This window comes from Ictalurus punctatus, chromosome 13, assembly GCF_001660625.3.
Source record: "Ictalurus punctatus breed USDA103 chromosome 13, Coco_2.0, whole genome shotgun sequence".
NCBI classification, from domain to species: Eukaryota; Metazoa; Chordata; class Actinopteri; order Siluriformes; family Ictaluridae; genus Ictalurus; species Ictalurus punctatus.
Genome location: NC_030428.2, coordinates 12197162 through 12210000, shown reverse-complemented (window position 1 = coordinate 12210000; position 12839 = coordinate 12197162). Strand labels below are relative to the sequence as shown.

Below are 12839 nucleotides of genomic sequence, written 5' to 3'. Positions count from 1 at the left end.
GTTAAATGTGAACAAAAATACTTGCACGTACTTTGGAGCACTGAGGCACTGATGTGAAACCCTGAATTAAGAAACATGCTGAATTAATGCCTGCGTAATCAAAGTTGCTGAACACGCCCAGCATCCTGTAGTCATCCTGCCACACCTTATAAATATTATTATGTGGTTCCATAGCCCCAATTATCTCCTGAGCCAGGCGTTGTTAATGCAGCACAGGAGCTCGTGTGTGAACCACATGTTTAAAAATCGTACACTGCAATCCGGATATCCCCCCCAACCCCCCACGATGGAACTGAGTGGACCAGAATTCATATCCTGCCTATTAAAAAAGGATTATATATCCCATACAGGGGCTATTAGTATTACTGTTTCCCCGTAATCACATGACTTACGCCTTTCCTCCATGTATGTACTTCACACCGTGATTTTCATTAACAGAACGTTCTCAGACAGAGTGGGTAAACACAAATGATCAGCTAGTGAAGTAGTAAACATACGCATCAAATATTTTTGCTTCATTGTGTGTCATTTCTTTTTCTATCCGGCAGAACAGTATACATGCAAGTGAATAATCTGATTATTGGCTTATTATAGAAAATATTATAGAATGGGTACACATCGTGACTAAGAGATTTTGGTATAAACTAGTCTCTTGTGGTTACTACAGCGTTTGCGGTGGTTCCTCATAACACCTGAGACCTTGTAACACTAACAAGTCACATGACACCGGGGAGGGAAAATGGCTAATAGGGCCCAATTTGGACATTTTCACTTAGGGGTGCACTCACTTTTGTTGCCAGCGGTTTAGACATTAATGGCTGTGTGTGGAGTTATTTTGAGTGGACAGCAAATTTACACTGTTACACACACTGTACACTCACTACTTTACATTGTAGCAAAGTGTCATGTCTTCAGTGTTGTCACATGAAAAGATATAATCAAATATTTACAAAAATGTGAGGAGTGTACTCACTTTTGTGAGATACTGCATATGGAGGGCACTATAAGGTTTACCACCATTTTTACATTAACATTACATATTTATAAAAAAAAATAATAAATAAAAAAAGAGAGAGAACCAATGGCTATATAGGCTGTTTGTAACAGGAGCCAGAAGTCAGAATGAAGTTTGAGCTAGAAAATCTCTCACGAACTGAGAATGTTTCAAATTTGGTAGATTTGCCCCCTTAAGGCACCACTCTGCTACGGCAAAAGGCAAATGAATGGATGTGTGTGTGTGTGTGTGCACACTGACCTGTGGTGAACTGGCCCTTCATCTTCTGGAACACAGGATCCTGGGCAGTGGCCTGGGCTCGGCGAGCCAGAGACTCTGATGCGGCGCTGGAGAACATGGTGGAGACGTTGGAGACGTTCTCCAAGCCCACTCCGAATGTGCTCACCAGCTTCTTCACAAAGTTCAGAGTGTGTGGTGTGATCTTAGCATCTGACACTGCACCGCTCTTCTCGAACGCCACAGAGTGACACTTAGCCAAGCCTTGCTGGAGCTGCCGTAGTACCTGAGGATGAGAGCGCAGGCAGTGAGGACGATTTCAGTGTTCTTCACTTCCTCACTACCTAGAAGCATTTTTTGTTTTTTTTTTAAAGTGCAGGACAAACCTTAATACATACCTTCCTTATTATTTTTACATAAAAAAGAGAGATATATCACATCACACTTTCCCCTGATCTGACACTCCCTCATTCCCCCAGCGTGCCAAATGCAGAGGACCGTCCCTCAGGACAATGTGTTCACAGTCGCCTCCCATCGTCCCTGTCCAGCCTCAGCACATCACTGCATCTGCTGCTGTCTTGGGCTGCCCATCTCCCAGTGCCTAGTCCCTCTCGCTCTCCACAGCCATCAATCACACCTCTCTGCTCACCACAACCCAATTAGCATGAGAACAAAAACCTCCCCAGCACTGCAAAACCACTTTTCAGCCTCAGCGAGCCCTGCTTCAATGCCTGTGTCAGCTTTCATCTGCACAACTATAGAGACTACTGTAAATGCATTTATACCAAATAAATCTAAAATCTGAAGGTATGGATTCATTTTCAAAAAAAAAAAAAAAAAGAAAAGAAAAGGAAAAAAAATGCGTCACAGCTCTGACTGCAGTTCCAACCATGATAAAAAACAACAACAAAACAAACAAACAAAACAACTTCGGTTTAAATTAATGCAATTGTTCTCATGGTTGACTTGCATGTTGCCCAATCTACATAAACTAAGCCTAATAACAAATGGATTAAAACTGCGTGTTGCAATGAAAGATGTTTACAAGGAAAAACATAAAACCACTGATATAGTGACGTCTTCTTGTTGGGAGGAATTTAATGAAATTATATGGAAGGAGTCTGAAGCGTCAGCGCTTTGTATCAATTTGTAAGATTTCCATCATGGCAGAGTTGTCAGGATAACAGACTTTGCACTTTCAGGTTTGTCAGTCACACAACAAGATTTCGACACAGAGGAGGACTTGCAATTCTTTTATGTCCACTTTCGCGTGAACACGACACGCATGCACGGTGTTTCTCTCGTGAACGCGCGTCGGAGAGCTACGCGCAAGTGAAGATTTTTTGTGAGTAAAGATTTCATTTTTTTGCGCACGTAAACCATTCGTATCGCTTCTTAAAATTAGGATTAAACCACTGAAGTCACATGGATTACTTTTCCGATAAACCTTTTGGAGCATGAAAGTATTGGTTACTTGGACTGTAAATGGAGGGACGGAAATCTACCAGGTTTCATTAAAAATGTCTTCATTTGTGTTCCGAAGATGAACGAAAGTCTTACGGGTTTGAAACGACATGATGGTGAGTAACCGATGACAGACTTCCCATTTCTGGGTGAACTATCCCTTTAAGACACGGGAACTTAAGATAAAAACTCTAACAAATAAATACCCCATGCTTCCTATACATTCTGAAATGACCTATTCTCATCTCAACCAAAAACACAGCAGGCGCTAAAGGGCTCCGCAGTCTTATTCCAACCACTACATGTAGAAAACATTTGTGTGCATCATGCATCAATCACATATCTGCTCTCAGCTCAAACACAGCCATCGCGCTCTCTCGGGACCAAACGCATTGCACAGTTGGTGGTGTAGCCTACCTCCTCGTGCCAGTTCTCTCGGAACCACACCATCTGGTCCACAATGCCCTCCAGAGATGAGAGCAGTGTGGGGTGCAGCTCTCTCTGCATGTGCATGATGCGGCTGCAGCGCCACATGGGTGCCGTGGCCCGGATGGGGCCTGGATCTGATGCAGAGTGGCTCTGAGCTCCCATTGAGCTCGGCTGCTGCTGTCCAGAGTCTAAGGAGACATGCGTGGACAAGCACAAAATCAGTAATAGCATACACACAGAAACTACTGTAAACATTCACGACGCTGCAGTAATCGTATATTTTAAAGGAGATCTAGCATTGTGTAAATTGAAAGGTCTCACACCGTTATTACGAACGCAGGAACCAAATGACACTTTTACTGGGAACCTTCACTTACCATCTAACTACTATGAGCATACATAATGCTGCGGGAATAATAGAGAGTGTATAAACGCATCATGCCATATTACGATCATAAATGCAAGAACCAGGAGGGGCCACTGAAAGTCGAACTCACCGCTCTTGTAGCGCTCCCGCTGCTCAATCTTCAGTGTCAGATACAAAGTTCGGATGGGAAAGTACACAGCCTGAGGATAGACACGTCCCACCTGAAAGACACAGGCGCAGATTACACTTAAGACGGTCCCTGCAGGGCCGGTGCTGGAGCAGCACGTCGCTGACATGTCTTCAAACTGCTGTGCGATAGCATGGGATTTTGAAAATGAAACCGCGGCAAGGAGAAGCAATAAAAATGGACAAACATCAAGGGCAGATTAAAACCATGGCTCAATATGACATTTTGTAAAAGCTCGTCATGTCTGGACAGGCCCTCTCCCTTTGAGATCTGCAGTGCCCTTGAACAGCTTCAAAGGGCAAAGCCTATTCATCAAAATCCTACTCAGCCATTTACACTAAAGCGGCCAAGAACAATATCTGTGTGTAATCAGAGCTCAAGGTCATGAAACAATTTTACTTCACACCTTGATGATCTGCAGCATTTTCCACTTGCTTGTGGGCCCCTTATTCCCAGCTCTAACAACAAGCTGGGAACAAAAGGCCTCCCCAGATCCCACACACGTTATCTTTCTGCTGCTTCAAAGCACCTTCAGAGAACCTCAGCTCATATGGCATCAATACCCGACACAGTGTATGATGGTGTATGAACACACTATGAATACTGGCTGGTGTGTTATGGTGAGACTGTGGCGAACGGGAGGAGTGCTTCTCCATCCAGCAGCCCCTCTAGTCCTCACGTCTCGCCCGGACAAACACCCATTAGAGTGGACACCGGATCCGCAATGAAGCAGACCGCAGGGCGAGTGCTAGCTAGGTGTAAAAAGACACCTCCGTGCCTGGAATGGCCTTTATATGAAAATAACCAATAAGTACAGAGAAGATCTGCCTTTAAGAGCTTGGTAAGTAGCGCATTAAAAATTAAAAACGGAAGAAGGAGAAAAGAACACCCCAATAATCAGAGACACTGCTCGTTATATTATAAAAATGTGTATGCGCTATGCGAGTGTACAGCAAGGTGTTGGGTTCCCTTTGCTTCTGTTTCATCTGTGAACACTTCATAGCTCACCTTCATCAATTTTTCAGCAAACGTTTTTAAAAACTGAACTGAGGCTAAATAATTCAGCGGCTGAGCTTAAGGTGCTCCGTTCACTGGAGACTTCACTTCACAATCTGGAGAGCTTCTTCGCTCACCCTTCAATCAGCACCAGGCAGTGACAGCTCTTAAGATCAAACCCGGAACGTCCTCCAGCACAGAGAACGCTGCGTGGCTGGACTAGCCTTGACAACTCTGTTAATTGTGACTGAAGTACGTGAACATCTCTTTCACTTGGTGATTATCGGTTTAAGTGGCCTTAATCTCTTAGCAAAGCATCTTGAATGCAGGGGAGCATTCGGGGTGAAATTGGGAGATTAAGACGCAATGCGCTTGGATATCCGCACAAGAAAGAAGAGAGGCCCAGCTGCATTTTAAACATCTAAAGAGAGGAGGGAAAGGAGAGCGAGAGAGAGAGTGAGAGAGAGGTTGAAGTTAAACACTCAGATCGCTCCCTCTGCTGCAGTCCGAAGGGCCCCTGGAGCCACTGCCTACTCTTTGAAGTGGAGGTGCTTTTAAAAAGGCTCACAAATAAAACTCCATCAAGCAAGGGAAATTAGGCCTTCATTTTAATTTGCTTTGTTCCTGCAGGTCCTGGATGTCTGATATTAAATCAGCAATAATGCTCTGCGTGAATAATTAAAGAGGTGGAGGGAAGGCAGGAAAATAACATTGACAAACTAAATTTACAGGACGCCAAGAACAAAAGGGACTGATTCTGATTAGTTTATCGACGTGCAGGTTCACAGGGGCCAATACATCTACATCTACAAATGAGACGACACACCAGGACACATCTCTTGTTCAGTTTTATTGAACATGACAAGTAATCATGCCAAGCTCTTGTCTGTGTCTGCCAACAAACAATGCAAATGCACCCTGGGCCACATCAGCACTGTAATAAACAGCAGGATAATGGGAGATACACACCTGGCTGATGAGGTTGAGAAGAGGTTTGCCTTCAGAGCCTACCAGGCAGGTGAGGAGTTGAGGGATCCAAGCGAGCCACTGGATTGGCGGCACGCCAATGCAATACTTATCCACAGCATCTGCCAGTGTGTTTTTATCATCAAAACTCAACAGCCACAATACCTGGGAGAAAAAAAAAACAAACAAACAAAAAAAAAAAAAACACAAAACAAAACAAAAAAGGTTCAGTGTTGATAACGTCATATCCTAGAACATAAAATAACACTTCGGAAATCTTGACAACACAAGTGTCTGATGACATTCTAAATGAGGAACCAGCTGCCTGTCTAATGAAAAGCCATTTAAATGTCCACACATCTCAGTGAATCAGACTCATCCACACAACACCGGTCTGATCTCGTCCATATCACAATCCAAATGAGCAATCCGCCCCCCTGTGAATTTAACACCCGCTCAGCCGTACAAAACAGGCTTAATGGTTTGTGAAATCATATCATCGCCAACACACTCTGCTTCCTTGTTAGAAGCTTCTGGAAGTGGTGGATGAAAGGGGGGGGGGATGGGGTTATGGCAGGTGAGGCTCAATCCCTGGAGGCGCTGATGGAGACATTAACCCCGTGATGGGCCACCAAGGCCACACAGCTTGCGGGTAATTACTGATCATCACTGGCCATCTATTCTCATTTATCATTTCTAAACTGGACCAGGGGCTCCGTGTAGTACACAATTGGACGGTAGTACTCCCTACATAATCAAATGCCCTCCCGGTGCGGCAGCCCACCGGAAAAATAAAGACCCACAAGCAACTGGAGCGAGAGTGCACCCGAGAGCACAGCGCCATGTGTGCAGCGTTCATACAAAACCAAACATCAGCTCTAATAATGTAATTGCACACATTATCCATGGTCTATATCCGACTGCCACCTCTAATGCTACTGGATTAATTTCATAAAAGGCTGCTTTTGTTTACAAAAAAGGGGACATGATAGGGCTGATGTATCCCGGGTTCTTTCGGTTTCACAGAAAAAAAAAAAAAAAAAAGTCCAGGACCGAACTGAGTGGAGAAATCTGATGTAAAATTCCTATAGCGCTCATACCGGTATAATTATGTATTTGTACTTGATTTGATACGGTACCACAAGGTACCAGCATCAGGGTATTGATTACTTGTGTTACCATTTCGCTTCTGCACACAAGTCACAAGAAAACCATTAATTATCAAATCATTGCCAAAGTACCTGCTGTGTTAAAAAGACAAAAAACACCCAGACCTTACAGCTGCTGGTCACTATAGAGGTTTGAGACTGATGGAAAATGGAACACTGCTTATATAAAGGGGAATGTGGCCTTTCTCCTCCTGACCTGCTGCTAGCAGATCACACAGTGTTTATTGATCGACTGAAGCAGGCATCTCTGTGGTGGAGGGAAGGAAGGGGGGGTCAGGTTGAACAGAGCTGCTTAGATTGGACTGACAGGGGTGGAATTAAGCTCTTAACCTCTAAGATGGTGGTGGGGGAAACAGCCCGGGCCTGCGGGGGTGGCAGTAATTGGTAAAGGGTTTCTCAGTGCGCAGCCCGAGGCAGCTAAATTGAGAATGAGCATTTATCCATGTAACAGAAGACCAACAGAAAACAGGCAATCAGAGAAGCTCTTTACGATTCTGTTCAGAAGTCAGCACTGGAACATTAGCTTGTTATAAGATGCCTTTAATGAAATATACTTATCTCCTACATCTCTCATTTAGGCCAGTCTAGCTGAGGAAAGTGAAGGCTGCTGTAAGGCAGGAGATCTTACCTTGGCTAGGTACTTGCGCGACTTGCTCTCGTTCTGATGGCGGCATGCGTGGAGGTAGCACGTGATTGCCGACACACCCAGGTGTGACTGACGGTCTTTCACAAAGATATTCTCCAGGTAATCGCCCCACATGGCCCAAGCCTTCACTAGCACATCGTGCATCTGCACAGCTGCCGAGAAGGCTTTATTGGCTTCCTCCGATCTGCAGATATGAAGAGTGAGGAAATAAATCAATTCCCCTACGGCCTTACTGATGAAGAGCAGAAGACTTTCCAGTGAGCCCATGTGATGGACATCTTTGCATTTCCCCATATAGAAGTGATAAAGAATCAATACAAATGGGTTAACACTGGTGGTGGTTGAGGAGATCCCCGCCCCCCGCCTCATATAACGTAAAGTGCTTTGAGTGCCTAGAAAAGCACTATATAAATCTAAGGAATTATTAATGACTATTTTGGAAAATGGAAAACAATCTGATACATAGTTATTGCAAAAAAAAAAGCAAGGGTTGCAGACGTATGGCAATAAATTCAATATTACATGGAAATGCAGATCTATAAAAATAAATATGATTTCGGCATATTAGGAAACTATGTGCTTGGTAGATCCTGCCAAGGCGACTTGTACTGTAGCTCACTAATATTAGGTGACAGAGTCCAATATTTTCTTTCATCAGCCACTCTATACCTCTGAGAGCACTTTCCTCAGTGATTATGGTTTCCTCAAGTTGGCCATTGAGCTGCTTTTAGAACAGACCAGCAGCCGAGCTCACGAAACGTCTTTATAAAAAGGGACTAAAAACAGTTGAGAGGGAACTTAGCAGCGTGGCTTAAAGCCTCAGCCATTGCCACCATCCCACGCACATGTCTCCAAGTATGGACCAATGTGAAATGTTTCCCAAGGCAACCACTTATAAGAAGAACGTATAATGAGCATGTGGCATGCAACAGGCTTGAGTTTGATTGCGATGGGAACCAGGGGAGCCCACATCCACTGAAGCATTCACTTCGTTTTGGACACTCACCATGCGCGCACACACACACACAGAGTTGGGTACAGTGTGTGTGGCTATTTCTTTGCCCAGTCAAGTGTTTAAAGCCTCCGTCTGACAGCACCATTTCTTTATCAAATCCCCTGTTAATATTTGCAGAGTGAACATGCAATGATTACATTAAGTGCTGCTGAGGCTAGGGAAAGTTTTGCTGATCCCAGAGATTTTACAAATTGCTACCGAGTTAATTATTCGGCGCTGTGTATTTAATAAGCCGTTGCGATTCAGCAGTGCCCTCCAGAGTCACCGTCGCCCTGAAGGGCATTGTCACAATCGGTGAGGGCGAACGTTGGCATAAAAACCAATGGAGTTTCAGTGTTGCAGAGAAGAGCAAAAGTGATGTGATCGAAAAAGGGAACCAAACAATGGCCCCGATAAAGTCTTCTCGAGCCGCAAAAAACTTTCAACAACACAACGGAACGCGATAATAACGGAACGCAACAAGCTTCCAATTAATGATTGTGCTTATTATAAGTGGATGATTGTGTTCAACTATTGTAATTACAGTTGAAAGTGGGTCTGATGCAGGGCAGGGGTTGATTGGATAAGAACATGCAAAAGTTGGGGGTATGAAGGAGTGTGTGCGCTTGTGTTTAAAGTGGTTGGTGGATTTTGATGACCCCTGTGCTAAAAGATGGAATGGAAGGCAGAAAGCAGCTTAGCATGGCCTATAGACTTTCTCAAAATGAGACTGCTTCTAAATTACCCTCGTATTCAAATATTTCGACTTCGTTCTTGAGAACACCCCAAACTCAACAGGATTCAACAGAAAATGTCACTCAATACGAGTTTGACAAGTGGCGTCAATCACTGTATGAGAGCCCACAGCCATTATCTCCATCCGTGAGTGCAGGATGTGAGGTTAATTAGTCATCATCCACTCATATTGGCTGCTAATGATTGCCTTGACCTCATTATTGGCCTAATGCTTTAGGAGTGATCATTAGCGGGGAAAATAGAAAACACACAGCTGTTTATCAGTCTTCTCCGTAATGTCTCTTTTCCGAGTATGTTCATTTTAAAAAGTCTGCGCTCTTAATGGCCAAAAGCTGTCTTGCAGACCATCATCCCTTTTCTTTAATGTCAGTCTAACCAGCAGTAAGTGTGAAGAGAAGGAAAGGATAGAAAAAAAAAAAAAAAAAAAGAAGGTTCAATAAAGCTACAAAGAAAAGAAGGAAGACAACCAGACAAGGACGGAGGCACTTCAAAGATGGGAATCCACACTTACTTATTGATCTGGGCTAAGAACATGCCCTTGAGTGCATAGAACTCAGCGGTCATCTCCTTGGTGAAGTACTTGAGATTGGTCGACTCGATCACCTCAAGCCCCTAATAAGACAAAGAAAAGGAGGTCAGGTGGTTTCACAATACTGCCCAAACACATATTCACCATCCACATTGTTTTATTTGGTAATTAGAAAAACCACACGTCAGCAATAATGGCTTGGGCTGATTTCTTTATAGCCCAGACTGTAGATTCAATCCAATCAATTCCCCTGAAGTCTGATTAAAGCTTCCCTCTATAAATGTTTTTTTTTTTTTTTAAATCCCTACTAGTGACTCCTAGCTACCAACTACTAGAAAATATCCAAAATGATGGAAAGATCTCAGATAATGGCACCTGCTGTGTCCTCAGGAGTAGATTCGAAGTACTAGAAAAGTCAGGCGCTACTCCTGAGAACACTGCAGGTGCCATCAGCTGGGATCAGGCAGAGGCTGAGACTGAGGCAGAGTAATGATGAAAGGAAGGAGAGTGGAGCAGCCCCATTAATCAGGCTTAAGAGGATACTGGGGCCATTCCTTACACGGCGCGTGACTGACAGCAGCACAAGACAAGTCCTTCTCCAAGTAATACAGAGCAGAATTATTGGGACTAAAGTCCTTGTAAAAGCGAACACGCAAGGGAAGAACAGACCCAATAAAAGAGAGGCCCAGGCGTACAGAGAAATGGAACAGGGTTCTGTAATTCCACGCTGAACAGACATGGGCCTATAACAGAAGAGGTATGGGGGCACGAATAGTCGACCATCATCAGGTAACCAATTTTACCGATGAATATTCTTTATATAATAAAGATTCAAATCAACTGCATGTCTTATCATTTAGTCTAATATGGGAAATGTTATACTTACGTTCTAAAATGGTATGTTAGAATACAAGTTTACAAAATTACTAAGTAGTAATAAGGATTCTAGTGTATTTCTTTCTTTTTTTCTTTTTTTTTAAAAAAACTTTTAAAACCTGATTAAATAGCACGATGACTGACAGCAGTGATCGTCTCGCTCACCTGCATACACTCGTTCTTGCCCATCACTCCGGCCAACTGCAGGTAGCATTTCACCTGCTGCCGGATTTTCTGAAAGCAGTCGACAATGGGCACAGTAGGGATGGTGTGGATGCGACTCAGGATGTCCAATGCGACGTTGACCAGTCCCTGTTTGCGAGCGATCTTGCCATACTGGATGATGGCCGAGGCGGACGCGTGCACTCCCAGCATGGCGTTGTTGGTGTTGGGATCGTGCTGCGTGTTACTCTCATAAGCAGACACAATGGCTGCACAGATATTTAACTTGGGTTAGCAGACAACTTCCCTCTAAAGCCATAAAACACTGTTACAAATCACAGGGATGTGTCAGAAAAGCAAACTGAACGCATCTTTATTACTTCTTAAAACATATCTAAAGAGCTCTGTGCAGGTAAAAACACAGCGGGGCACAGCAGGTCACATATCCCAGTTTACCCTGGTAATGGTGTTGACGCCACATGAAGATGCTGCTCCAGTGCGACAGGTCATCAGAGACGATAGGGAGCCGGTTCCTCCACGTCTTCACTACAGTCTTCATGTCGTGCAGGCTGGTGTTGCGGCCCAGGTTGGCCGGCTGAAGACCCACGTTGATCTGAGCAGCCTCTTGCAGCTCAATAATCTGTTGGGCAGCCTGTGTGTGAAAGAGAAGGGAGCACGGACAGATGAAACCCTAACCGTGGACACAGAACCTCCCGTTCCTCAAAAGAATTTCACACAAATCAGTTGCCTCAGATTAGCCTCATCGGCATGATTCCAAAAACTGAAATATCTCCGCGATTACATTAATAAATGAAGCTTTTCGTTCTGTCTATCCAAAAAGCCTGGCAGGCACCTCACACTCTCCTGCACAGAGCAATCTCAAAGCCATTATTGCAGCGGTATTGCAGGCTTATGATCCTTATTGGAGAAGACAAAAAAATGAGTGAAATGACGCCTGAGGTGACTGGGCAAAAAGGGTGGATCAAAAGTATCTTCGAACCCATTTATCCCAAAAGACAAGAGCGAGACCGTAAACCGCCCAATGTGCTCCTGCCTTTGTGCAATCATCCCATCAGACAAAATACAAGAAATATGAACAGGCAGAATGCCTCGACACTACATACTCATGTGTAACTGACTTTTAACACCTTATGCCGTATTGAAATTAAATGGAAATCACACACATTCAAACACTACTATTTATACATTTTATGATTAGGCCTATATGATGTATTGTTCTACAATTAAATCAAAGAATGACTACTAGAAAGCTCACATGGGCCTGGTGATTTATAACATGACAACTCACTGTGAATTACCCAAAGGACATGGAGGGAGAAATACAAGAAGGAACCAACATATGAAGGTTGAATGTGCTTGAAAGGAGAACTTCTGTGGAGCAAATCAAAGCTCTCAGAAGAAAATAAATGGGGAAATACAATATTTTTCACAATTATCAGTTCATATCAGCTGATACTCTTCATTCCAACTGCCCATTCATCATGTAAATGGAATTTTCTCACTGGTATTTAATCAAACGCTATCTGATGAGGAGGGGAAAGTAATTACTGCATTTTAAACTTACTGCCTTTACTCTCTCTCTCTCATGCCTACGATGCCTGCCTGCCTCCCCATCACTTTTAATTGCTCTTATTGGATGAGGAAGGTGTTTCTACCCGACCCCGCCCGGTGGTACCTATGCAGCACTATAACAGCAACAAGAGTAAACAAAACTTATTGGAAACTCCCACAGTAAACTGACCCGACCAGAGAGCGAATCGTCTGTCGAGGCACTATTTCAGCCGACACATTACACGCACAGGGACGCAAAGAAGCTGCATAACATCCGTTCCATGCAATGATGCACATCGTTTCAAGAGTTCACAGTTATGGCACAAATTTTACTCGCCAAAATCAATTACAAAACATCTTTATGGGACATGAATACAATCATATTAGCCTACACTGAATTTCACAGAGTCACCCATACCAGAACCGTACACCGTTTTAAAAGTAATAATTGTCCTATTTTTTCAGTCCTCCATTACTGAGCTCCACCCAGTGACA

The 12839-nt window shown here is 43.7% G+C and overlaps 1 protein-coding gene across 2 annotated transcripts in view; it reads right to left on the bottom strand.

Moving 5' to 3' along the window:
- The window catches only part of trrap (transformation/transcription domain-associated protein), a 77744-nt gene that overhangs the window by 11877 nt on the left and 53028 nt on the right, over positions 1-12839 (bottom strand). For both annotated transcript variants that reach the window (XM_017483776.3, XM_017483778.3), the window contains exons 58-65: positions 11229-11424; positions 10776-11041; positions 9717-9817; positions 7438-7639; positions 5644-5805; positions 3622-3712; positions 3113-3312; positions 1256-1517 (exon numbers count right to left, since the gene is read on the bottom strand). In XM_017483776.3, the coding sequence (XP_017339265.1) occupies positions 1256-1517; positions 3113-3312; positions 3622-3712; positions 5644-5805; positions 7438-7639; positions 9717-9817; positions 10776-11041; positions 11229-11424 (1480 nt within the window). The remainder of the gene's footprint in view (positions 1-1255; positions 1518-3112; positions 3313-3621; positions 3713-5643; positions 5806-7437; positions 7640-9716; positions 9818-10775; positions 11042-11228; positions 11425-12839) is intronic.